Source organism: Oryzias latipes, chromosome 23 (assembly GCF_002234675.1).
Source record: "Oryzias latipes chromosome 23, ASM223467v1".
NCBI classification, from domain to species: Eukaryota; Metazoa; Chordata; class Actinopteri; order Beloniformes; family Adrianichthyidae; genus Oryzias; species Oryzias latipes.
Genome location: NC_019881.2, coordinates 10980496 through 11007620, shown reverse-complemented (window position 1 = coordinate 11007620; position 27125 = coordinate 10980496). Strand labels below are relative to the sequence as shown.

Below are 27125 nucleotides of genomic sequence, written 5' to 3'. Positions count from 1 at the left end.
TCAAATTGGGAAAATATCATATTCTTTTTAAAAAATGGAAAAAAGAACGGTCGAATTTCCTGTTCTTTACAAATGAAGTCAGACTGTATGTATACTATATATAATGTATTTAGAACTCTAATCCTGTTATTGATGACAATTGGAAGTCTGCTGCAGAATGGTTACTGATAGGGTCCAGATTGTTGATTGCCTTTAAATTTAATTTCTGCTGAAAGATTTCTATATTTTTATATGTTTTTGTGGAGAGCGGTGCCTTGCATCCTTGTGTGGTTGTGTCTACGAGACTTTGTAATGATTATATTTCAATAAAAATATAAAAAACGAGAGATCGGAGTCACCCGGAAGTTTACAGACCGCCTCAGCCAATGGCTGCTTTCCTTGACCGGAGCAATGCATCACGGGAGTGTAAACAGAACGGTATTAGCAGCGTTAGCTTCTCTGCAGAGGACGGCGGAGTTCGATGTGAACATCTGAGCAGCTGCAGTGAAAATGTCTTCAGTTCAGTCTCTCCGAGAGTTTATCGGTGAGCGGTTAACCGCCGCTGCGGAAGAAATCTTCACTCACGTGGAGCAAACCATCTGTAAGCTGGAGGGGGAGCTCAGCCGGCAGCGCAGACTGCTGGATGTTATGATCATGAAGCCACATGTTCAGCAGAAACCCACAGGTATCTTCACTCCAGCTACATTAACAGCACAAAATTTAAAATGTGATCGTCTAAATGTAACAAAAACTATGATTTCAGTTGGGGAAATCGGCATAATTGATAGGGATATTAAAAACAGGTTTATTTATTAGAACTCAGATAACTATTCAATCTCTGTATGTAAATATGTGGCCTTACTTGAGAAAAAGTCAATGGAATAGAATCTTTTGATTAACCTATAAGTATTTTATTACAATTAGAGTCAAACAAGTTATTTTTAAAACTATACATAGATATTGTCCAGTAAAGTATTATTCTGTTTGAGGGCTTCTGTCAAGGAGATGGAGTCGAGAAAATGTCTTTTTGAGGATTCCCTGTTTTAGTCTCTATCTGTTAGATTGATCTATAAACTAATGTCACACATATGTTTAGGGAAAATATTATGTTACTTAAGTACAAGATATTATTTACCTTAATCGCTCAATTTTCCTTTCCTGTAAAACATATTTAAGAAACATAATCGTCATTTTGGCATAATTTGAAGAGAAAACAGTCAGGAAAAGTCCGCTTACTAAAGAATTTTAAAGAAATAGTTTTGGCCTTTTAAAAAAAATACATATAGTAAGAAAATAATTAACGATGAGACAAATTGAAGTTTTGAATGTATTACTTTTAATAATAATGTATTACATTAATTATAACATTCTCTTCTATTTAATGTTTGTTTTTGTGTTTTTATTCTGTTATGAGACATCAAACTGTTTTATTTGTATTTGTTTGGGGATAATGTCTTTACATAAATGTCTACTACAGTATATTGTACTGCTCTTTGAATATTGTACTAGAACGTTTCCTTAGCACACATACAAAGTAAAATTTACTGCTATTATTATTGTTTTATTTACAAATTTCCATTATCATATTATAACACTCAGTAGTAATTCAGCTATTGACCTAAATTATAAGCACAGCTGGTTGATCTTCCAGCTAAAACAGGTTAAACAGCTTCTCTTTAGGGTGTTTGGAGCGTTTTCTCAGAGTGCAGGGGCCGAATTCTCAGCGGAAACTAAAAGTTCTACTTCGATCATCTTTTAATATTTGGTCAAAGTGTTCTTAGTGGTCTTTTAATTATGATTATGCTGTTGTTTGCTGAAAAAATCTGAAAACCTGTGTTGTTTTGTAGGACATAGTTTCTGCAGAGTGGCAGGAGGACTGTTGGCACTGAGAAAGCCCGCCCCCACTTCCCTTCCCTTTTACTGAGAGATCGGAGCAGGGAGGCTGAGGCTTGGCTAGCGTATTTTCTACATTAAAAATAAGCTCTTTTTCCAACAGTTTTTTGGTCTGCTCCTGATTCACAACGATTTGAATAAATAAATTCTCAGAAATGCAATTTTAATTATGGCCCGCAGCAGTCATAGACTGCAAGGACCATATTGTAACTGGTACGAGGGTCGAACACTCAAAAAGGTCCAAAACGTCAAAAAAACGCGTCAAAACGCCAAAAAATGGGGTCAAAAGTCGCCCAAAGCACAAAACGACACGACAATTGTGTAACGCAACAAAAATACACACACACACGCACAACACCAACGCACAAACGTCAAAATTGTAGTCGCAAAAATGACGACAAAAACACAAAAAAGCCCCAAAAAGCCCTCAAAAGACGGGTTTAAAGTCAAAAAGACTGGCCCAGCCTATAGTAAAAGACAGGCCGCATTGAAATACATAGGCCACCTGACTGCAAAAACTTCTATATTGTTTCTGCTTCGTTTCATTATTATTATGGCCCGCAGCAGTCATAGACTGCAAGGACCATATTGTAACTGCTACGAGGGTCGAACACTCAAAAAGGTCCAAAACGTCAAAAAAAACGCGTCAAAACGCCAAAAAATGGGGTCAAAAGTCGCCCAAAGCACAAAACGACACGACAATTGTGTAACGCAACAAAAATACACACACACACGCACAACACCAACGCACAAACGTCAAAATTGTAGTCGCAAAAATGACGACAAAAACCCGAAAAAGCCCCAAAAAGCCCTCAAAAGACGGGTTTAAAGCCAAAAAGACATGCCCAGCCTATAGTAAAAAACAGGCCGCATTGAAATACATAGGCCACCTGACTGCAAAAACTTCTATATTGTTTTTCGAATGTTTATTATTATTATGGCCCGCAGCAGTCATAGACTGCAAGGACCATATTGTAACTGGTACGAGGGTCGAACACTCAAAAAGTCCAAAACGTCAAAAAAACGCGTCAAAACGCCAAAAAATGGGGTCAAAAGTCGCCCAAAGCACAAAACAACACGACAATTGTGTAACGCAACAAAAATACACACACACACGCACAACACCAACGCAAAAACGTAAAAATTGTAGTCGCAAAAATGACGACAAAAGCACAAAAAAGCCCTCAAAAGACGGGTTTAAAGCCAAAAAGACATGCCCAGCCTATAGTAAAAGACAGGCCGCATTGAAATACATAGGCCACCTGACTGCAAAAACTTCTATATTGTTTCTGCTTTGTTTCATTATTTATTATGGCCCGCAGCAGTCATAGACTGCAAGGACCATATTGTAACTGCTACGAGGGTCGAACACTCAAAAAGTCCAAAACGTCAAAAAAACGCGTCAAAACGCCAAAAAATGGGGTCAAAAGTCGCCCAAAACACAAAACAACACGACAATTGTGTAACGCAACAAAAATAGACACACACACGCACAACACCAACGCAAAAACGTAAAAATTGTAGTCGCAAAAATGACGACAAAAACACAAAAAAGCCTCAAAAAGCCCTCAAAAGACGGCTTTAAAGCCAAATAGACATGCCCAGCCTATAGTAAAAGACAGGCCGCATTGAAATACATAGGCCACCTGACTGCAAAAACTTCTATATTGTTTCTGCTTTGTTTCATTATTATTATTATTATGGCCCGCAGCAGTCATAGACTGCAAGGACCATATTGTAACTGGTACGAGGGTCGAACACTCAAAAAGTCCAAAACGTCAAAAAAACGCGTCAAAACGCCAAAAAATGGGGTTAAAAGTCGCCCAAAGCACAAAACGACACGACAATTGTGTAACACAACAAAAATACACACACACACGCACAACACCAACGCACAAACGTCAAAATTGTAGTCGCAAAAATGACGACAAAAAACCAAAAAAGCCCCAAAAGGCCCTCAAAGAACGGGTTTAAAGCCAAAAAGACATGCCCAGCCTATAGTAAAAGACAGGCCGCATTGAAATACATAGGCCACCTGACTGCAAAAACTTCTATATTGTTTCTGCTTCGTTTCATTATGGCCCGCAGCAGTCATAGACTGCAAGGACCATATTGTAACTGGTACGAGGGTCGAACACTCAAAAAGTCCAAAACGTCAAAAAAACGCGTCAAAACGCCAAAAAATGGGGTTAAAAGTCGCCCAAAGCACAAAACGACACGACAATTGTGTAACACAACAAAAATACACACACACACGCACAACACCAACGCACAAACGTCAAAATTGTAGTCGCAAAAATGACGACAAAAAACCAAAAAAGCCCCAAAAGGCCCTCAAAGAACGGGTTTAAAGCCAAAAAGACATGCCCAGCCTATAGTAAAAGACAGGCCGCATTGAAATACATAGGCCACCTGACTGCAAAAACTTCTATATTGTTTCTGCTTCGTTTCATTATTATTATTATTATTATGGCCCGCAGCAGTCATAGACTGCAAGGACCATATTGTAACTGGTACGAGGGTCGAACACTCAAAAAGTCCAAAACGTCAAAAAAACGCGTCAAAACGCCAAAAAATGGGGTCAAAAGTCGCCCAAAGCACAAAACGACACGACAATTGTGTAACACAACAAAAATACACACACACACGCACAACACCAACGCACAAACGTCAAAATTGTAGTCGCAAAAATGACGACAAAAAACCAAAAAAGCCCAAAAAAGCCCTCAAAGAACGGGTTTAAAGCCAAAAAGACATGCCCAGCCTATAGTAAAAGACAGGCCGCATTGAAATACATAGGCCACCTGACTGCAAAAACTTCTATATTGTTTCTGCTTCGTTTCATTATTATTATTATTATGGCCCGCAGCAGTCATAGACTGCAAGGACCATATTGTAACTGGTACGAGGGTCGAACACTCAAAAAGACCAAAACGTCGAAAAAACGCGTCAAAACGCCAAAAAATGGAGTCAAAAGTCGCCCAAAGCACACAACGACACGACAATTGTGTAACGGAACAAAAATAAACACACACACGCACAACACCCCCGCACAAACGACAAAATTGTAGTCGCAAAAATGACGACAAAAACACAAAAAAGCCCCAAAAAGCCCTCAAAAGACGGGTTTAAAGCCAAAAAGACATGCCCAGCCTATAGTAAAAGACAGGCCGCATTGAAATACATAGGCCACCTGACTGCAAAAACTTCTATATTGTTTCTGCTTCGTTTCATTATTATGGCCGCCATCTTGAATTCTCTATAAAAAACGCCTTTACCCCTGGATTCAATCGTAAACTTGTCGTTGGAATTTTCCGCGATCGTCTCGAAACTTTTTGGGCATCAACGGCAAGCTAGTGTGAAAAAAATGTTGCAATTAGAAGTTGTAGATTTTGAACGGCGTCCGCGTGGCGAGCTCGCAAATTCGCGCACTGCTATTCCTCATACCTTATTATGGCCCGCAGCAGCAGTCACTGACTGCAAGGACCATATTGTTTTCGCAGTTGGAACGACGACTTCGCCGCCTTTCAGCGAGAATTTGACCCCCGCCGCATGCTCGAAAAGTCACCAAAACGTGCACACACTTGGGATAAATTGCAAATGAATTTTCCACAAAGTCAACGTCACCCCTCCGAAGACGATGACATCACGGCCATCGATCCCGTCAAAAAAATGAATGGGCCGAAAATCGCGTATGGGGCCGAACAAAATGTACTTCAAAATACAGCCGCGAAACCAAGACACACGTGTCGGGGATATCCCAAAGATGTTCTGAAATCATTATGGGACGGCCACACGACCTAAGGCTTGGCGGCCATTTTGTGGCGAACTCTGAGAATTGGCGATTTTCGTGTTTTCCCACAATATGGGGAAAAGACACTTTTGTTTGAACGATTTTCACGCAATTGCACACACTTGCTGCCAGCTCCAGTCTACAAACACCCCAGAAGTGTCGTTGACCTTTGACCTTGGGAAAAGGCCGCCATCTGGAATTTTCTCAAAAAAGCACCTTTAGCACCAGATACAAACGAAAACTCGTCGTTGGAATTTTCATCAATCGTCGCGTAACTTTTCGGGCACCAACGGCCAGCTACTCTGGACAAAATGTTGGAATTAGAAGTTGTAGATTTTGAACGGCGTGCGCGTGGCGAGCTAGCAACTGTTGCCATCTTTGCTAGCTCGCACATTTTTCATCGGAATGTCGTGAAGAGGAAATATGCAATTCCTTGGCCCGCGCTGAACAAAACGATGCTACGCACGACAAGATCGATAAAGGAATGTGGGCGTGGTAAGCAAAAAACCGTCGCAAAAAAATGTGCCGACTCGGCAAAAACGAAAAAATTCGGAACTTTTTTTTTGAGAATCGACTAACGAAACCAATATACCCTTGTCCGCGATATCCAAAGGACATTTTGAAATCATTACGGGATGGTGACACGACCTACGGTTTGGCGGCCATTTTGTGCCAAAATCTGCCATTTTGCGTTTTTCGCGTTTTTACACAATATGGAAAAATGAACTTTTTTTCGAGCGATTTTCACGAAATTTGACTCACATGTTGCTAGAGCCAGTCCACAACTACCTCTGGAGTTTCGTCCACCTTTGACCTCGGGAAAAGGCCGCCATCTTGAATTCTCTATAAAAAACGCCTTTACCCCTGGATTCAATCGTAAACTTGTCGTTGGAATTTTCCGCGATCGTCTCGAAACTTTTTGGGCATCAACGGCAAGCTAGTGTGAAAAAAATGTTGCAATTAGAAGTTGTAGATTTTGAACGGCGTCCGCGTGGCGAGCTCGCAAATTCGCGCACTGCTATTCCTCATACCTTATTATGGCCCGCAGCAGCAGTCACTGACTGCAAGGACCATATTGTTTTCGCAGTTGGAACGACGACTTCGCCGCCTTTCAGCGAGAATTTGACCCCCGCCGCATGCTCGAAAAGTCACCAAAACGTGCACACACTTGGGATAAATTGCAAATGAATTTTCCACAAAGTCAACGTCACCCCTCCGAAGACGATGACATCACGGCCATCGATCCCGTCAAAAAAATGAATGGGCCGAAAATCGCGTATGGGGCCGAACAAAATGTACTTCAAAATACAGCCGCGAAACCAAGACACACGTGTCGGGGATATCCCAAAGATGTTCTGAAATCATTATGGGACGGCCAATCTGCCATTTTGAGTTTTTCACGATTTTACACATTATGGAAAAATGAACTTTTTTTCGAGCGATTTTCACGAAATTTGACTCGCATGTCCCTAGCCTAAGTCTACAATCACCTTTGGAGTTTCGTCGACCTTTGACCTCGGGAAAAGGTCGCCATCTTGAATTTTATATAAAAAACACCTTTACCACCTGATTCAAACGTAAACTTGTCGTTGGAATTTTTATCGATCGTCTCGAAACTTTTTGGGCATCAACGGCAAGCTACTGTGAAAAAAATGTTGCAATTAGAAGTTGTAGATTTTGAAAACGTCCGCGTGGCGAGCTCGCAAAGTCGCGCACTGTTATAACTACCATGCATTTCAATACAATACAGTGATAATTGAATGCATGCATTCATACCTGAAACAGATTACATTGAAAAACACTGGATATGGACATATAAGGAATGTGGGCGTGGTTAGCATAAAACCACGACAAAAAGTTTACTTTTACCGATTTGTCCGAAACTGACGTCAATCTGTTCGTCCTCCCGAGGGGACCAAAACATAAAATTGTTGCTATGGAGATAAAATCAACAGAAAAGCCGCCATTTTGGAAAAAGTGGGTTTTTTAGCAACTTATGACATATAACTCTCACCAATGGAGGAATGTGTTTTTCTGAATCAGTTGATGATGCTGATCGCTATGCTAGCACTTTTAGCTATGTTAGCATAACTAGCATAGTTAGCATAATTACCATTTTAGGTAATGTGTTTTTCTGAGTCAGTTGATGATGCTGATCGCAATGCTAGCAATTTTAGCCACATTAGCATAGCTAGCATTATTAGAATTTTAAGTAATGTTTTTCTGAGAGAGTTGATGATGCTGATCGCAATGCTAGCACTTTTAGCCACATTAGCATAACTACCATAGTTAGCATAATTAGCAAATGCAGTTTTGACTAGCCCTTAATCTGTGGGCGGTGAGGGCGGTGAGGGCGGTGAAGGCGGCGTTGGTGCGTAGAGTTCGGCGTGGAAGTCGGGTTGCGTCTGCGGGCCATACAACGCCGCTTGCGGCTTTAATTATTCTTCTTCTTTCTTTCTTCCACTTTGAGCCAAAATTTGACCCCCACCACATACCCGAAAACTCACCAAAATTGGCACACACCTAGGATAAATTGAAAATGAATTTTCGGCAAAGAAAACGTCACCCCCCCCACGATGATGACATCACGGCGAGCAATCCCGTCAAAAAAATGAATGGGCCGAAAATCGCTTATGGGGCCAAAAAAAAATATTTCAAAATACAGTTACGAAACCAAAACAGGCGTGTTGGAGATATCCCAAAGAAGTTATGAAATTATTATGGGATGGCCACACGACCTGCGGCTTGGCGGCCATTTTGTGGCGAACTCAGAGAAATGGCGATTTTCGTGTTTTTTGACAATATGGGAAAATGACACTTTTGTTTAAGCGATTGTCACGAAATTGCACACACATGCCAAGACCCTGATTCTACAATAACCAAAGAAGTTTCGTTGACCTTTGACCTTGGGAAGGGGCGGCCATGTTGAATTTTCTTAAAAAAGCACCTTTAGTAACGTATACAAACAAAAACTCGTCCTAGGGATTTTTATCGATCTTTTTGAAACTTCTCGGGCATCAATGGCAAGCTACTGTGGACAAAATGTTGGAATTAGAAGTTGTAGAATTTGAAACGCGTGCGCGTGGCGAATTCGCAACCGTCGCCATTTTAGCTAGCTCGCACATATTTTATCGGAATAGCCTGAAACTGAAATATGCGATACCCTGGCCCACACTGAACAAAACGATGTCACATACGACAAAATCGATAAAGGAATGTGGCCGTGGTAAACAGAAAACCGTCGCAAAAAAAAGTGCTGACTCGGCAAAAAAATTTTTTTTCGGATTTTATTTTTAAGAATCGGCTAACGAAACCCAGATAACTTTGTCGGGTATATCCAAAGAAAGTTTTGGAATCATTACGTGATGGCGACACGACCTACGGTTTGGCGGCCATTTTGTGCCAAAATATGCCATTTTGCGTTTTTCGCGTTTTTACACGATATGGAAAAATGAACTTTTTTTCGAGCGATTTTCACGAAATTTGACGCACATGTCCTTAGCGTAAGTCTACAATCACCTCTGGAGTTTCGTCGACCTTTGACCTCGGGAAAAGGCGGCCATCTTGAATTTTCTATAAAAAACACCTTAACCACCAGATTCAAACGTAAACTTGTCGTTGGAATTTTCTTCGATCGTCTCAAAACTTTTTGGGCATCAATGGCAAGCTACTGTGTAAAAAATGTTGGAATTAGAAGTTGTAGATTTTGAACGGCGTGCGCGTGGCAAGCTAGCAAAGTGGCGCAGTGTTATAACTCCCATGCATTTCAATACAATACAGTGACAATTGAATGCATGCATTAATGCCTGAAACAGAATACATTGAAAAACACTGGATATGGACATATAAGGAATGTGGGCGTGGTTAGCATAAAACCCCTGTTGCTAAGGACGACAAAAAGTTTACTTTTACCGATTTGTCCGAAACTGACGTCAATCTGTTCGTCCTCCGGAGGGGACAAAAACATAAAATGGTTGCTATGGAGATAAATTCAACAGAAAAGCCGTTTTACTGAGTGGTTTGATGGTGCTGATCGCTATGCTAGCACTTTTAGCTATGTTAGCATAGCTAGCATAGTTAGCATGATTAGCATTGTAGGTAATGTGTTTTTCTGAGTCAGTTAATGATGCTGATCACTATGCTAGCAATTTTAGCCACATTAGCATAGCTAGCATAGTTAGCATAATTAGCATTTTAGGTAATGTGTTTTTCTGAGTCAGTTGATGATGCTGATCACTATGCTAGCAATTTTAGCCACATTAGCATAGTTAGCATAGTTAGCATAATTAGCATTTTAGGTAATGTGTTTTTCTGAGTCAGTTGATGATGCTGATCGCTATGCTAGCACTTTTAGCCACATTAGCATAGCTAGCATAGTTAGCATAATTAGCATTTTAGGTAATGTGTTTTTCTGAGTCAGTTGATGATGCGGATCGCTATGCTAGCACTTTTAGCCACATTAGCATAGTTAGCATTGTTAGCATAATTTGCAAATCCAGCCTTGACTAGCTTTTAATTTGCAGGGCTGTGAGGGCGGTGAGGTCAGCGGTGGTGCGTAGAGTTGGGCGTGGAAGGCGGGTTGCGTCTGCGGGCCATACAACGCCGCTTGCGGCTTTAATTATTATTACGTTTCTTCTTTCTTACTGCGTCTTTGAGCTCAAATTTGACCCCCGCCACATACTCGAAAACTCACCAAAATTGGCACACACCTAGGATAAATTCAAAATGAATTTTCGGCGAAGTGAACGCCCCCCCCCCCAAACCCGATGACCTCACAGTCGGCAAAACCGTAAAAAAAATGAATGGGGCCGAAATCTCAAATGGAGCCGATTTTTTTTTTTTCAAGATACAGTTACGAAACCTAAACAGGCTTGTTGGAGATATCCCAAAGAAGTTATGAAATCATTATGGGATGGCCACACGACCTACGGCTTGGCGGCCATTTTGTGGCGAACTCAGAGAAATGGCGATTTTCGTGTTTTTTGACAATATGGGAAATGACACTTTTGTTTAAGCGATTTTCACGAAATTGCACACACATGCCAAAACCATGATTCTACAATAACTAAAGAAGTTTCGTTGACCTTTGACCTTGGCAAGAGGCGGCCATCTTGAATTTTCATAAAAAAGCACCTTTAGTAACGGATACAAACGAAAACTCGTCCTAGGGATTTTTAGCGATCTTTTTGAAACTTCTCGGGCATCAATGGCAAGCTTCTGTGGACAAATGTTGGAATTAGAAGTTGTAGAATTTGAAACACGTGCGCGTGGCGAATTCGCAACCGTCGCCATTTTAGCTAGCTCGCACATATTTTATCGGAATAGCCTGAAACTGAAATATGCGATACCCTGGCCCACACTGAACAAAACAATGTCACATACGACAAAATCGATAAAGGAATGTGGCCGTGGTAAACAAAAAACTATCGCAAAAAAAAGTGCTGACTCGGCAAAAAAAGATTTTTTCGGATTTTATTTTTAAGAAACAGCTAACGAAACCCAGATAACTTTGTCGGGTATATCCAAAGAAAGTTTTGAAATCATTACGTGATGGCAACACGACCTACGATTTGGCGGCCATTTTTTGCCGAAATCTGCCATTTTGAGTTTTTCGCGTTTTTACACAATATGGAAAAATAAACTTTTTTTCGAGCGATTTTCACGAAATTTGACGCGCATGTCCCTAGCGTAAGTCTACAATCACCTCTGGAGTTTCGTCGACCTTTGACCTCGGGAAAAGGCGGCCATCTTGAATTTTTTATAAAAAACACCTTTACCACCAGATTCAAACGTAAACTTGTCGTTGGAATTTTCATCGATTGGGTCGAAACTTTTTGGGCATCAATGGCAAGCTACTGTGGAAAAAATGTTGGAATTAGAAGTTGTAGATTTTGAACGGCGTGCGCGTGGCGAGCTAGCAAAGTGGCGCACTGTTATAACTCCCATGCATTTCAATACAATACAGTGAAAATTGAATGCATGCATTAATGCCTCAAACAGAATACATTGAAAAACACTGGATATGGACATATAAGGAATGTGGGCGTGGTTAGCATAAAACCACTGTTGCTAAGGACAACAAAACGTTTACTTTTACCGATTTGTCCGAAACTGACGTCAATCTGTTCGTCCTCCAGAGGGGACCAAAACATAAAATGGTTGCTATGGAGATAAAATCAACAGAAAAGCCGCCATTTTGGAAAAAGTGGGTTTTTGATCAACTTATGACATGTAGCTCTCGCCAATGGAGGAATGTTTTTTTCTGAGTCAGTTGATGATGCTAATCGCTATGCTAGCACTTTTAGCTATGTTAGCATAACTAGCATAGTTAGCATAATTAGCATTTCAGGTATTGTGTTTTTCTGAGTCAGTTGATGATGCTGATCGCTATGCTAGCAATTTTAGCGACATTAGCATAGCTAGCATAGTTAGCATAATTAGCATTTTAGGTAATGGGTTTTTCTGAATCAGTTGATGATGCTGATCGCTATGCTAGTACTTTTAGCCACATTAGCATAGCTAGCATAGTTAGCATAATTAGCATTTTAGGTAATGGGTTTTTCTGAGTCAGTTGATGATGCTGATCGCTATGCTAGTACTTTTAGCCACATTAGCATAGCAAGCATAGTTAGCATAATTAGCATTTTAGGTAATGTGTTTTTCTGAGTTAGTTGATGATGCTGATCGCAATGCTAGCACTTTTAGCCACATTAGCATAGTTAGCATTGTTAGCATAATTAGCAAATCCAGCCTTGACTAGCTTTTAATTTGCGGGCTGTGAGGGCGGTGAGGTCAGCGGTGGTGCGTAGAGTTGGGCGTGGAAGGCGGGTTGCGTCTGCGGGCCATACAACGCCGCTTGCGGCTTTAATTTTAATTTCCAATTTCTATGTCTCCTATTATTAGAAAAATACCACAAGAACAGGGATTTTAATTTTAATTTCCAATTTCTATGTCTCCTATTATTAGAAAAATACCACAAGAACAACGATAAAAAAATCTAAACAAAATCACAACTTCCATTGGAGTGGGTCTTTATTTTTTTTATTTTTTTCGTATACTTTATTTATCCTTCAATGGGGAAATTCTTCTCCGCATTTGACCCTTCCCCTGGGGGAGTGGTGAGCTGCAACTGAACTGCGCTCGGGAGGCAGTAGCTTTAGTAGCGCAGTAGCGTTACGGCTACTGCCTTAGGCAGGACCCTCACTGAGTGATGTTAACTGCTCGTCATTGATATGGTAATTGCCCCCAGTACCATTGTTTCTTCCCCTCCGGGAATCGAACCCTGGATTCCTGCATGGTAGCCGCTCACCTTACCAACCGAGCTACTCAGCCGCTAACTGAGTAGCTAACTTACAAACTGACAATCAGATCTGAGTTAAATGACAAACGTGATGATGACTTGATGAAGCTCACCAGTCTGGACCATAGAAAGATGCTCCTCCTTCTATTGGTAAAGGAAAGGGTGCTTCATAGTTTCTGGATGTGCAGCCTGTTGAAGCTTGTTCATGGGTCAGAACTCTGCCCCCTGGTGGTGTAGTTCATAAATGATGTGAATTGTATTGTCAGTGTGACATCCACCCAACCATTTTCTGACCCTGCTATTGCCCCTTCCGGGTCACGTCAGGTCGTCAGAGCCCGCCTCGGCTCCTGTTGGGCAGAGATTGGGTATAGCCTGGACAGGTTGCCAGTCTGCTGCTGGACCACATGATCATATATTCACTTTCACACCCAGGGGGAATGTAGAACCACCAATCAACCAAGCGTGTTTTTGGACCTCCGGAATCCCTGGGGAAAACCCACACATGCACTGGGAGAACATGCAATCTCCACACAGAAAGGTCCCAGCTGGGATTGGAACCAGGGCCTTCTCGCTGTGAGGGCTAACCACTGCCCCGCCGTGCAGCTTGTACAATACGCAGATCGCAAAATAACAACATAGACAGCGATAAATGGTTACCTGAAATGTTTACATACATGCATAGACAGAGAGACTGTTTTTTTAATAAACCCAAACACACAAAAAAACACAACTGTTTCTCTGTTTATGCATGTGTGTAAACATTTCTAGATTTTGAATAAACCCAAACACTTCCAACAGACTGGCCACCTGTCCAGGATGTCCCCAGCCTTCCCCCACAAGTGGCTGGGATAGGCTCCGGCAGCCCTGTGACCCCCCAAAAGGGACAAAACGGATTTGAAGATGAATGAAAATGAATAATCCCAAACACAAACTACCTACATTGTTCTGATTTGTTGTCCACATTAGTTTTGGTCAGTACCAGCAGAAAGCTAGATGATTGTTCTTTGTGTTTCCCCGTCTAATTCATGTTGACTTCTCTTTAAATAAAAGTGCTGCAGTGAAATGGAGAGGATGTGTTAGTTCTTTTGCTATTTGATCATGTATCACAAGTCATACCCTTATCGCAATATTGATCACTAATATTGCAAGTTTTCCTCAGATGGTGCAGCTCTAATGTGGCCTGGAAGCTGCATTATTTTAAGGACTAATCTGTGTTGTGTTAAATGTTGCGTCAGGTCACTAGGTTTCTGCGGCTTTTGGGGCATTTGTTCAAATTAAAGGCTTCAATCCTGAAATTTCTGAAGAATTTACAGAGAAACCGACGTATTTATTGCTAACATAGATCGTGTTTTCTCTAATGTTGTCTTTTCTTCTGCACTTTTTAAAATATTTTTTTGACAAATTATAAAACAATAATGATGTTTTTTTTCCTGCAGTTCTCCCTCAGAGTGATCTGAGGAACCAGGACTGGAAGTTCAGCGGGAAGCAGGAGGAATCAGACGCTCGTCAGATCAAAGAGCAAGAGGAGGAGATCTGCATCCGCCAGGACGAAGATCCGCTTGGTCTGAAGCAGGAGGCTGATATCTTGATGGTGACTCTGCTTGAGGAAAATGAGTTCAGCAGAGAAGAAGATCTTAACAATCAGCAGCTCCAGACTCAGAGCTTTAATGATGGTCAGGATGAAGAAGAAGCAGCATCGTCATCAACTGCAGAGCCACGGATCATAAATGACAGAAATCATGTGAGAAAAACAGTAAGGATACATTCCTGCAAAGTGTGTAGGAAAAGTTACACGGCTGCGCACAGCTTGAAGTGTCACATGAGAGTCCACACTGGAGAACGGCCTTATTCCTGTAAAGAATGCTGCAAAAGTTTCAGTCAAAGTTCTCACCTCACCACCCACATGATCACCCACACAGGGGCAAAGATGTTCTCCTGCAGGCTCTGCGGTAAAAGGTTTAGTCAAAGTCATCACCTGGGGTCTCACATGAGAACCCACAGCGGTGAGAAGCCCTTTTCCTGCGAGGAATGTGGTCAGACTTTCAGCCAAAGGTCGCACCTCACAGGTCACATGACCACCCACATGGGAGAGAAGCTGTTCTTTTGTGAGTTCTGCAGTAAAGGTTTCAGTCGAAGCACTCATCTGAGCAGTCACCGGGTGATTCACACGGGGTCGAGGCCGTTCTCCTGCTCGGAATGTGATAAGAGCTTCACTCAGAGTTCCAACCTCACCCGCCACATGAAGACCCACAGCAGAGGGGGGGCTCTGCCAGGAAGTTAGCTCTGAACTCGACTGAATGGCGCCTTACGAAAATAAGACACTTCCTGTTATCGTCTCGGCTGACGGCTTTCAGTTCAGCTTCATTTAGGAAACAACAGCATGTAACCATGGCAACACTAAAACAACATCAGAAGAGGATACAAAACACACACACACATTTCAAGGAAAGGAAGAAAATAGATATATTTTTTTAAATCTTCACATTTTGTTTTAGGTCTGGAGAGAAACAGAAAGTCTGTCAATAGTGGGGTCTCTGAAGCTGTTTTTTTATCTGTGGCAGTTGTAATGAAGCGGTTTTGCCCCTCCACAGGTGTGTCCAGGTGGTGCATGGCGTTTGAAGGCTCTTCGTGCACATAACACCCACAATCCTTTACCGTTTTCACCACTTTCCTGTCATCTGCTCTGCAGCTGGAAGACCAGACATAGGACAGGATGCTGCGTCTGGGCAGGAGGGGCGGCGGGGGGCTGACCTCCAGCTGTGTAGTACAGACGGCGTACTGGGAAATCAGAGCTGCTCCCGACGTGTCTGAAGTAGCCGCTGTCATCCATGATTTCATGTTCCAGGTTGCACCTCTGACAGAACTAAAGCTTCATTTGACAGAAAGAGATTCATCGAAACCAACTTTGCTTTTCAATAAGTTTTATTGCAAGATTTTAGTAATTTCTTAAAGAAGGTTCTGCCACTTTAACTCACTAAAGACGTGACATCTGTTTTAAGAAAGCAAACACTATGACAGATGTGAATAATGAAGGTGTCACTAAAGTGTAGATCACTGAAGTGATCCTCTGTAGTCGAAGCAGTCTGGGATGGCGTGGAGGTCTCCACTGATTGGTTCAGAGAAGCTCAGAAAGTGAAGCCTCAAGTGCTTCATGGATGTAGGATGTGTGGGAAACGTCAGCCCAGCGTGACTGAAGCCTGGGTCAGAGCTCCCTGGGGGTTCGTCCCAGGAAGATGTTTTCTGTCTGACTAATCAAAGACAAAACCTATTTCAGTTTTAGTGATAGTGGTTGATTTGTCTAAAATTCCAGTAACTTGGTAAAAAAAATCTTCAAAAATGATGATCTCTTTCAATGATGTGTGATGTTCATGATGTGTCAACATAAACCCTCCCCCCGTGGGGTTCTTCCCCAATTTCAGCAACAAACGTTCCCTTTTACATTAAGGGTGTTGATAAATTGCACGTGCACAGTGATGGATGCTTCTGCTGGCTGGTCCCACCCTTTGATGTTTTTTTGGTCAGAAATAAATCTGTAAAGTGAACTACACAAAATAAATGGTGTGTCTTTATGAAAGCACTCTGTGGTCTCCAAAGTAGAAAACAAAGCATGGAATCAATTTGTAACTTTAAGAAAAACAATGGAATAAAAAAGAAATGTACACACACAAAGTATAAAAGTGAAGACTAAATATAGAAATTAGTTTAATTGGAAATTAATTCCACATTTATGAAAATACAGCTGTGCTTCCCACTAGCAATAAATGAAGGGTGGGATTATTTGTAAGCAGTAATTCCAACCTCCATCTAAAGGTGGCAGTAGCTTTAAAAACATTTCGTTTGTCAAAGAGAACTTTTTTGTTTTTATTTGTTTTTTAAGAAATTCTAAAGATTACACAGATTTCCACATGAAAAGAGGCAAAAGATGAAAGAATAATAAAGATGAAAAAATAAAATAAAATTAGAAATGTAATCTAATACAAGTGTCATAACAGTTTTCTTGCATTTTTGTATTTCATAAACTTGATTGTTTGTGATTTAAAATATAAACAGATCTTTTTATGTATTAAATAATGGTTTGCTTTTTAAGAATCTGCTCTTGTGAATGAAACATTTCCCGAGTATTAATAAAGTATTAAATGCCAAATCAAATAATTTATCACCAGAAATCACTCCAAATAATATGATGTGATTTTGTAATTGAATGAGAATACTTTGAAAACTTTGAACAGCACCAACAAAAAATCCTCCCAAAAACTATGAATATATATATACATTCAAAAAACAACTGTTTCTATATTGATCTATCAATAAGAACAATTTTTTTCTCAAAAACCAATACAGAGTTGACAGTGAAAGGGGGAGAGGAGGGGGAGTACAGGCGGCTTGTGGAGGACTTTGTGGCCTGGAACAGGAAGAATCAGCTACAACTGAATGTACAGAGGACCAAAGAAATGCTTCTGGACTTCAGAAGAAAGGTTCCAACACCTCAGCCCATACACATTCAGGGTGACAGCGTGGAGATGGTACAGTCCTACAAGTACCTGGAGGTCATGTTGAATAACAAGCTGGACTGGACTACCAAATATAGACCACATTTACAAGAAGAGGTAGTCCAGGCTGTTCTTCCTTTGTAGGCTGCGCTCATTTAACATCTGCTCCAAACTGCTGCATGTTTTATCAGTCTGTGGTAGGAAGTGCCCTCCTCTATGCAGCACCATTTCCCGGCTGAACAAATGAATCCATAAGGCTAGGCAAGTTGACAGTTGGGCAGTATCAGACATGTTCTTGCTTTTTATCTGGGCACACGATGTCGCAAACTTTGTTCATGCACTTTTTGACAAACTCTCCCTCCTTAACCCTTGTGCTATCTTAGATGACCCCACCCTTACATTGACGTGTTCTCCCTACCATGACAAAGGTGGATAAAGGTGGAAAGATTTCATGTAATCCATGGACACCAGTGAAGATCACAAATCATTGAAGAAAAAAGGTTCTGCGCACTGTCTATTGGGTCTAGATGACCCAGCTCCCAATGTTAAAGTGCCTAGGATACCACAAGGGTTAAAGGGCCGGGCTAATTTTTCTATCTCTGCTAGCACAATGAAACTGATAGCACAAGGGTTAAAGCAGCTTTACTTTGTGATTATGCTTTCATGAACACAGTCTGACGGCAAACCCGAATTCTTTTCATCTCCTCCACCTTTTGCAGCTTCTGCTTTACGTCCAGATCTTTGTACTTTTCATAATGTTTTGTTTCATACAGTGACTTCTTATGTTTTATTCTTTCATTACAGCCACGTTAACTCTGGACACAAGACAAACAGGTCTGTCCTTCATGATCGTGAACTAATAATCTGCCTCCTAGCTGTCTTGAAAGCTCCTGTTGTCCATCTTTCGTTTTACCATTTTTGTGGAGGGTTAAATTAATTTGTCAGATGTGACTGGAGCATGGCTGTCAATGACTGTCAACAGAAAAAAAGGAGCGCCTGCCGGTTTCGACTTCGCACCCACATACTAGCAAAGCATTGTGGGATTTGTAGTATTAGTGGTACAGTATATACCGTGGACCAGCTTTAATGCTCATTTGATGTGATCTTTGATGTGAGCCAGTTATAATTACATTGCGGGCCAAATTTGGCCTGTGGGCCTGAGTTTGACACGTGAGCTACATCCTCACAAGGTTGCCGGAGCCTATCCCTATAATGTAGGGGGAACGTGGGGTACACCCTGAACAGGTCGCCTGGCTGTTTTAGGGTACACACACTCACACATGCACTCCTAGGGACACTTCAGAACAAGGCTGGGCAAACTACGTCCCGGGGGCCGTTTAAACTATTTAATCTGGCCCGCCAAACTAGAATAATTTATATTGATAATCCTCATTAATGTTTCATTTTCCATGTAAATGCAGTGTCTCCCCATAGATGGTGCATAACAAATACATTAACCTTTGTTTAGGGGGCACAAAACTATTCTGCATTTATGTGGTGTTGAAAAATGTGTTGGTTTTTGAGTCAGACAGGGATTTTTCCGATCATTCGAACACCACATGAACACAGCATTTTTCTAAATATGCGTGTTTCTCTGAGGGGACATCAACTAATTGGTACAACTGGCAATAAAACAAAAAAACTCCAAAAATGTTCTGTTTTGAAATACATATATTAATGTGCATTCAAAGTTAAACTATGTTTTTGTTCTGATTCCATATTATTTCTTTTTTTCTATTTTTTGTGGATTACCAAAACACTCAATCTATCTTCTCCTGGTCTGGCCTTTTTTATTTTTTATTTTGGAACACTTGTGGCCCACGAGTCAAAAATGTTATCCACCCCTGCTTTAGATCAATTAACCCACAAATCATGTTCTGGACTGTGAGAAAAAGCCGGAGTGCCCGGAGAAAGCCCATGCATGCATGGGAAGAACATGCAAATATCTGTAATATTCAATGATGATAAAATTATCTCTCTGTTCTTGAGGATGTTCTTTATACAGGGCCTTGTCATGCTTTGTTTATCCTGCATTATCTTAATATGTCACCACAGACTAGAAATAGTTGGTGGCCTGAAATCTTTGCTGATTTGGGAATTATCACGTTATGTATTAAGTTGTTGCAGTTTCACAAAAAAGCAGATTTAGCTCCGTAGATCTGCCATGACCTGATTTCTCTCCCAAATCTTGTTATAAAACAACAGTTTTGTTCATACTCTTACATATTTTCTCAGTGGCATTACACAGCTTTTTGAGGACATTGTCAGTTCCTGCATTCAACATTGTTCATGCTCTTTTCCCACTAAAGGCTCCATGAATATTACTAAAGGACACCTTTTGGATTTGGGGTTGACTGTATTAAAGTTTCTCCTAACAAAGTCCTTGTATGTTCTGCTCACATTACAGGTGGTTACAGCACATCTAAACAGGTTCTTTTCAAATTCTAAATTTAACTGAGAAATCAATTAGAAAAGGATGTAAATTGGAAAAAAGGCTTCACTTCTGAACTATACCCGTATCTTGTAGACACCAATTTTCTAAGCACAGTGCACATTTGTGTTTTTTTTTTCCACCATTTTTTTTTGTCTTCTGAGACATTGAGAGCTTTTTTGCTTCGTCTCAATGAAAGTGAGTATTTTTAATTCAAGTCGTTCTCAAAAAACATTTTTAACTCTTGATATTCAGTTTTATTATTTCTTTGTCATAATTTATTTTTTAGAGTCTAATCCTTAGTTTCCCAACTTCACAAGTTAGGTTAGTGCATTCTTGCATGAAATTAGATAAACTAAACACTTTATTCTAGTTTATCAATATGAAACATTAATGAAGTTAAAATGTGAACAGATAACAGCATAATATCTCAACAACACTGCATCAGTATTTTCTGAATGATTCGTGACACATTGCCAATTGTAATGAGTTTTTAGTGATTTAATGTCAGGCTGTCATGTCCTACTTGTCTCATTGTCACAGTCTATCATGTTTGAGCTGGTTTCTGCATTGCGTTCATTTACATCACCAGGTCCATTTATCCTAAAATGCAAATTATACAAACCTGAGGAAGTGTCAGGTGTGTAGAATTTGCTGCCCCCCATATGTTCCTGAATTGGACACAATCCTGAAAATACCAAATGTTACAGTTTCTCAAATGGCCACTAGAGGCTGGTGGCAATAGGGAGCAATTTTGAATTAACACTAATGTTACAGTTTTTCTCCATTGGTTTGGCTCATTTCTTGAAACAGAAATTACATTCTCAAAACAACATGGACAAACCTCCAAACCATCAGAATGGCATTTGTCATTGGTTTCATCAAATTTCAAATGTTTTAGTACATGTTTTAATGTCTCAGTACATCTTAGCAAGTGATTAAGTACAGGTAGCCTTCATTTAGCACAATTTCCAAGTGAATAGATCTTGTTGATCTAAACTGATTGTTGATTCTCAGTCTAATGGTTGTTCGCTCCAAAATGAGTCAGCATCATTTCATTTTGTAAGTCATCAGATGCACAATAGTCTGTTCAATTGTTAAAATTAGTCAAGAACATAATACATGAATATGATATATGAATCCCTTGGAACATTTGATACATTTATTACAGCAATTGACAGTCAGGTGAAACTAGAACTTGACTAACGAAGGAGGATGTCCCAGGCCAGCGAGGGGGCAATATAACTATGTGTGCTGCCATATCTGAGAATGGTGTGGCCACTCACATCCCCAGTCTTGGCCCATACAATACACAGAAGCTCCTCGTCTTCTTGGACTGCCTTCATTTTGATTTGATCCCTGAAACTGAGATAGGTCTCTTAGGGCATCACCTACCACTATATGTTATTGTATAAGACAATGTGAATTTCCAGGGTGGCCTGCTCATCAGGGCCTGGTTCACTAGTCATCCAAGGAGTGTCATAGTGTTCCTACCACCTTACTCTCCTTTCCTCAATCCTATTGAGGAGTTCTTTTCCGCTTGGAGGTGGAGAGTGTATGATCATCGGGCTCAAGATCAGAAGTCCCTGCTCCATGGAATGGATGCTGCGTGTGAGGATGTTACAGAAGATCAGTGTAGGGGATGGTTGCCACATGCACGCCGTTTCTTCCCTCGTTGCATCACAAGGGAGAATATATGCTGTGATGTGGACGAGAATCTGTGGCCAGACAAACAGCAGCGTGTGGATGGCCAGCAGGGTGAGGACGATGGCCAGGAGAGGGAGGGTGAGGACAGTGACCAGTGAAGAACTGTTAGTTGTGAAACTCAAGCATCATATACAGCACTGTAGGCTGCACATCATTTTCATTGTTTTTTGTTTGTGTTTGAATTATAAAGTATTTTATGCTGTATACATTTTCTTTTTACTCTGATGTATGAAAGTTACTTTATGTGTGTGAATGATAATGGTTACAATTTCCTTGCCAGTATGAGCCTATGAGGTTACTCTTACCCTAAAATCATTTTTTTTTTCAGTTTTGTACAAAATTGTATTCTGTTAGCTATACAAAAACAGTACAGTAACCATTGTCAATAAATGTCTGAGCTAAGACTGAAAGGTGGACATGAGGGATATTTCAATGGTCCTCTGCTATAGTGACAAAACATCTAATCATTTTGACTTGCAGTGCCTACACAATGCGAAAGGGCCAAAGTATTTTGGAGGCACTGACTGTTTACACTAAATGAGAAGGAAATTTAGTTTTGACACGAGTGAATTGCTTTGGGAGAGATATGGCTTTTGCAGGTGAACCATGGTGTGCCAAACCCTCCACATTATTTTGACAAAAGCACCATGAGTGTTGAGAACGTCCGGTCTGATCAAGAAATGAGCCAAAGCAATTGAGAAGGATCTTTGCCATTTTGGTGGCACTGACTCTTTACATGGGAAAGGAATTTAGTTTTGAAGCATGAGTGAACAGTTTTGGGAGATATATTAGATTTTGCAAGTTAGCTATTGTGTTGTGCTAAACTGTAAGACTGTTCTGCCAAATGATCTTAGAGTTTTGAGAATGTAATTTCTGTTTCAAGACAGGAACCAAACCAATGGAGAATAACTGTAAAATGTTTAAATTTACACCAGACATAAATATATAGTGATTAATACAAACACATTATACGCATACAGTACAGTCAGAACCAGAAGGAAAGCTGGAACACAGTTTAGTCTACCCTCCAGTATAGATCTTTTTCACACTTCCGCATTTTTCGACCGGAAATACGTCAATGACGTGTAAAACAACTTCCTGTTAGCATAGCGGCACATATGAAGAATGGCAGAGTGGAAGAGTTGCAGTTTCTGTTGTGTTCCAGGCTGTTCGTCTTCCAACCAAAAACAACCCGGCCTTTAATTTCATTATTTTCCTATGGATCCAAACCTGAAACCCAAATGGATATAGGCGATCCGAAGAGAGGAAGGGCATAGTTTAATGTAAACACAGGTGGCACCCTCTGCTGCCGGCACTTCGCTCCGGATTGTGGTGCGGCTGCGTCGTTCGTCGGCTGAAGAGTGGTGTCGTCCCGAGCCTTTTCCCTTGGAAATACTTTACTGCTCCTTTGAGAAGGGAGTCAGTATATGACAGAACCTCAAACGTCAGGCTATGCAGCTATGCTGTGAAGATAGCAACATGATGGTGGCTAAGCTAAGGCAGTAAATGGATCACGACTACGTGACACGCCCACCTGCAGGTAAGGTTGTTCATAATGTGTTAACGTTAGTCAACTATGTGTACCGTTATTGGATAAATGCATTTGTACCTGAACAAATGAATGTTTAGAATAAAAGCTGTTCATGCTCTCACCTATTTTAATTACATGTATTTAACTAATTTAGAGTATTTTGTCATTTTTTATTTTCCTTAAAAATAAATGAAACGGTTTTGTAATTAAATACTTAACATACTTTTCAAATCATGATTACTGTGTTGTGGTGAAATGTAGCAAATGTTTTAATACTGATTTTTAATTTCGTTATCTTCACAGGTGCTCTGTATGAGGCTTTGGATTACATCCATGACTTACTTACTGACATTGGATCTAAGGTCATCATTCCACCTTTTAAGCGTTCAGCTCCATCAGCAAGGAGGAAACGGAACAAACGCAGTCATGCCCCGCCTCAGAATTATGGTGGAAAGAGTGATTGATAGGATAAAGTCCTTACACATCTGGGACTCTCCCGTGCCGCTCACACTGATGGGCAGTGGGAATCAGATCTGGCTTAACTGCTGTGTTTTGGCAAATGATCATGGACTTTTTTGTTTTGAAGAGTGAATTAATGTTTGGTATGTAAATAATGTATAATGTGCAAATAGTATGGAAAAATGTAGTGTTCCCACATATTCTTAAATTCTAATTAAATATAATTGTTATATTCTTAATATTTTTCTGTTGAAATGTGACTTTGACTTCACACAAAAATTAGATGAACAAATAAAACAATTTTGGTCAAAATTGTGCCTCATTTAATTTTTTGGTATGCGTAACATCAACTGATTAATCACAACACAAATAACAAACATTTACAATAAAAAACAACATTACAGATCAACAGTAAGACAGAAGGCTGAACTGATTGTTAAAGACAAGATAAGTGTAATTTAAGGTATGCATTCATGCATTTGCAATAATAATATATCCAAGTTCTCTTTCATTCCATCTCAGAAACCCCATCCAACACCACCATGAGAGGTTGAGGCTGCACCTGGAATAATCTGCTTCCAGATGCCATCAGATATGGATCTGGCTGTGGTCCTACACAAAAGAAACAACACACAAAAGTTAGACATAAGTGCATAACTACATTTAAATTTAATTAATTATATCTGCTGTAACCATAATTTGGTTAGTCATAAGATTAGAAAAAACAACTTAATTTGCTGTCACAAAGCAACAAAAAGTTAAATTAATCACCTGCATATGCCTTGTACAGTGTGGAGCTCAGACCGTCCCTGCCAACTGTTTTGGGCTTTTGCACCACCAGCTCACTAACCGGTTCAGGATGGATTCCCTTATAAATAAAAGGCAAAAAGCAATTACAGTCTTTAGTCACTACTGGGGGTGTTTTTATAATAATTTAGAGTTGTTATGGATACACATCCGTTCTTAAATCATAATGACAATTTGATGACAAACCCACCTGTGCTCTTGGTCTGTGCCATCAAGCCACTCGTGCAGGCCGGGGGGGGGGGGGGGGGTGGAGCAGCCTACAGACCAGCTGTGAATAATGTGCGGTCTGGAACAGGATGGCAACTATGTCATTGCAAAATCCTTTACCAGCCACACAACTGCAGGAGAAAGCTTTCAGGTTGGCACTTTCTGCATCCAGTGATATCTGGAAACAATAAATTAAATAGGTTAAAATTAAGACATACTTATGTTGCTACATCAATGTAACACGAAACTATAACTTTCCGTAGGGTGACCAGATTTGAGTTTCTAAAAAAGAGGAGTGAAGTGAGTTTGTGAGACATTTCATCAAGAGTAATTGGTGTGCAGAGCTGCATACATAAAGCAAATATGATTACATTTCATCTATGTTCAATGTTATTTTATTATATAAGTATCAAAAAAGAGGACATGTCCAGGAAAAGAGGACGTCTGGTCACCCTAGTTTGAGAAAAATAATACTAATAGTAAGTGAAGAAAGTGCCGCAACCGCAGCAAAAAGAATGAACACGCATACGGGCACCTCAACATTTCTTATTTACAGCTTCGCCAAATTTTTGGGTGTTATGTTAATCTCATGCCTTTTCACTTAAACATACACACAACATATTCACTGCGATGTGTTATACCTTATTACAAATTAATAACACCAGGATTTACAGTTGACGTAGACAGTTACCGGTGATGCGGCTATGGCTAAGCTAGCTGAAGCTTACCTTGGTAATGGTGGATAAACTCTTCGTGGACGAATTTATGTCCCTTGTCCAATTTGTTTCCTTTAGTGGACGAATGCATCTTCACACTCTTCATCACATCGGTGCTGGTGAACTTCGGAACACAACTCAGGCTCTTCGAAAACACTCTAGGCTCTGCCATTCCTCCGCCAGCGAAGCACAAACCGGAACTAGGTTTACACGCTGACTACGTATTTCCGGTTTTTGTGAAAAAGGTCTATTACCTGTTCAGACTCCTTTGGGTAATGTCAGAGACGATCAGTTCAGTGTATCTATGTCTAAAGTTAGCACACAGGTAAGTTGTATCTGTCTGAAAGCATGTTACAGAAAAAGATTTTGGAAACTCATACCTTCATACTTTTTCAGAGGAAAATTAATGGATGTAGAAGAACTGTTTTGGTAGTTTGATATTCAAAAATGTTACTGTTCGTGAGCTTCAGCTTCAGCTGCATCGTCTCAGCTGGCCCCTCCATACACATACATTTCTATTAGTACACTGAGCTGAAAATCTGTTTGTCAAAGTCCTGGGGTTTCTCCAGAACACTCCTCTTTTTGGAATCATTCACAACAGACGATGAGTGAGTCCACATGGGTCCCCTTTCTGATTTTAAAAGTACCAACTATAGATTGTGCTTCTGTTTCTTTTGTGTTGTTGCTCTGTCTGCAGGAGCTTTTGAATTGGAATGACAACTATGATCAGGAGGACTGTTGGTGATCAAATTTATAACTGATGGCATACGGTCATGTGAAGAAACACACAGAGACACCCTCATTAGATTATCAGCTCTATCTTAAAAAACATTCATAAATCAATTTCCAATCCTTTTTTGAAAAATTTCTAAAAAAAAAAGACATAAAAAGCAGACAAAAACATTACTAGAAAAAAAAAAACTTTCATATTTTATTGGAGGTCAAAGTTTGGACCTCCTGCCTCATATTAGCTATTTCAGTCAGACAGCTCATGCAGTAGTAATGATATTTATTTTCACATCTTTTAGTTTTGCTTTCACATACTTTGTTTTACTTTCACATACTTTGATTTGCTTTCACATTCCTCTAGTTGGCATTTCACATTCCTTTATTTTTGGCATAAGACTCCATGCAATTCCACGAGACAAATTTCCATAAACTTTTGGGTAATAACTACCCAAACGGAGCTCATAGATGGAAGCCGGGTGGGAGGGTGGGTTGACAAACGCAGCAATTCAGTAAAGAAGGATGTACAGCTTACACACCTGGACTTAAATAGGACGCTGCACAGGTGAGTTGATTAACTGAACCGCCCTAGGGGAGTAACCAAAGTGCCAGAGTTGCCTGCCCCGAAATGCTCACAAGGTCGCTTATTTTTGCTCCTTGGGCTAAAATCGCATCATTGAGACACTTTTTTGTGGAATCTACCAGATCCTCGTCTTAAGTGTGAAGTGTCTAAATGTAAACATAAGCAGACATTACATTATTTTAAAATTACACTTTATAGAACATTTTTATGTCAAGTTACAGTATATCATATTTATAATCATATTGAATAAATAAATAAAGTATGAACCCTCGCGGACTCTGAGGTCCTCTGATAAAGGCCTTTTGGTTATCCCAAAAGTTAGAACTTAAACATTCGGCGAGGCCTCATTCAGTTTTTATGGTCCTCGCCTGTGGAACAGCCTCCCAGAGGACCTCAGGGCCGCAGAGACTGTTCATGTTTTTAAAGGAAGTCTTAATTTTTTTAATTTAGCTATCTGTATATCAAACTAAATAAGGCGGAGACACTTTGGTGATTGGCTAGTC

At 40.3% G+C, this 27125-nt stretch overlaps 1 protein-coding gene across 5 annotated transcripts; it reads left to right on the top strand.

Moving 5' to 3' along the window:
• Window positions 1-402: 402 nt before the first annotated feature.
• LOC101160452 (zinc finger protein 570) lies at window positions 403-16516 on the top strand. Of its 5 annotated transcripts, none has more exons than XR_911086.3 (3): window positions 403-664; window positions 14402-15556; window positions 15655-16516. XR_911086.3 is itself a non-coding variant. In XM_011491016.3 (3 exons), exons 1-3 carry the CDS (start codon window positions 490-492, stop codon window positions 15670-15672), a joined length of 498 nt encoding a protein of 165 aa, XP_011489318.1. In that variant the 5' UTR covers window positions 403-489; the 3' UTR covers window positions 15673-16516. The 5 variants fall into 5 exon arrangements, 4 of the variants coding, with proteins under 4 accessions (XP_011489318.1, XP_011489317.1, XP_020569673.1 ...); XM_011491016.3 differs by having other exon boundaries at window positions 14402-14706; XM_011491015.3 differs by having other exon boundaries at window positions 14402-14706; window positions 15557-16516.
• Window positions 16517-27125: the final 10609 nt, after the last annotated feature.

Coding starts and splice junctions, on each gene's coding strand:
- LOC101160452 (XM_011491014.3), top strand. CDS start 490: ATGTCTTCAGTTCAGTCTCTCCGAGAGTTTATCGGTGAGCGGTTAACC. Junction 665..14,401: donor TGTTCAGCAGAAACCCACAG/GTATCTTCACTC, acceptor TTTTTCCTGCAG/TTCTCCCTCAGAGTGATCTG.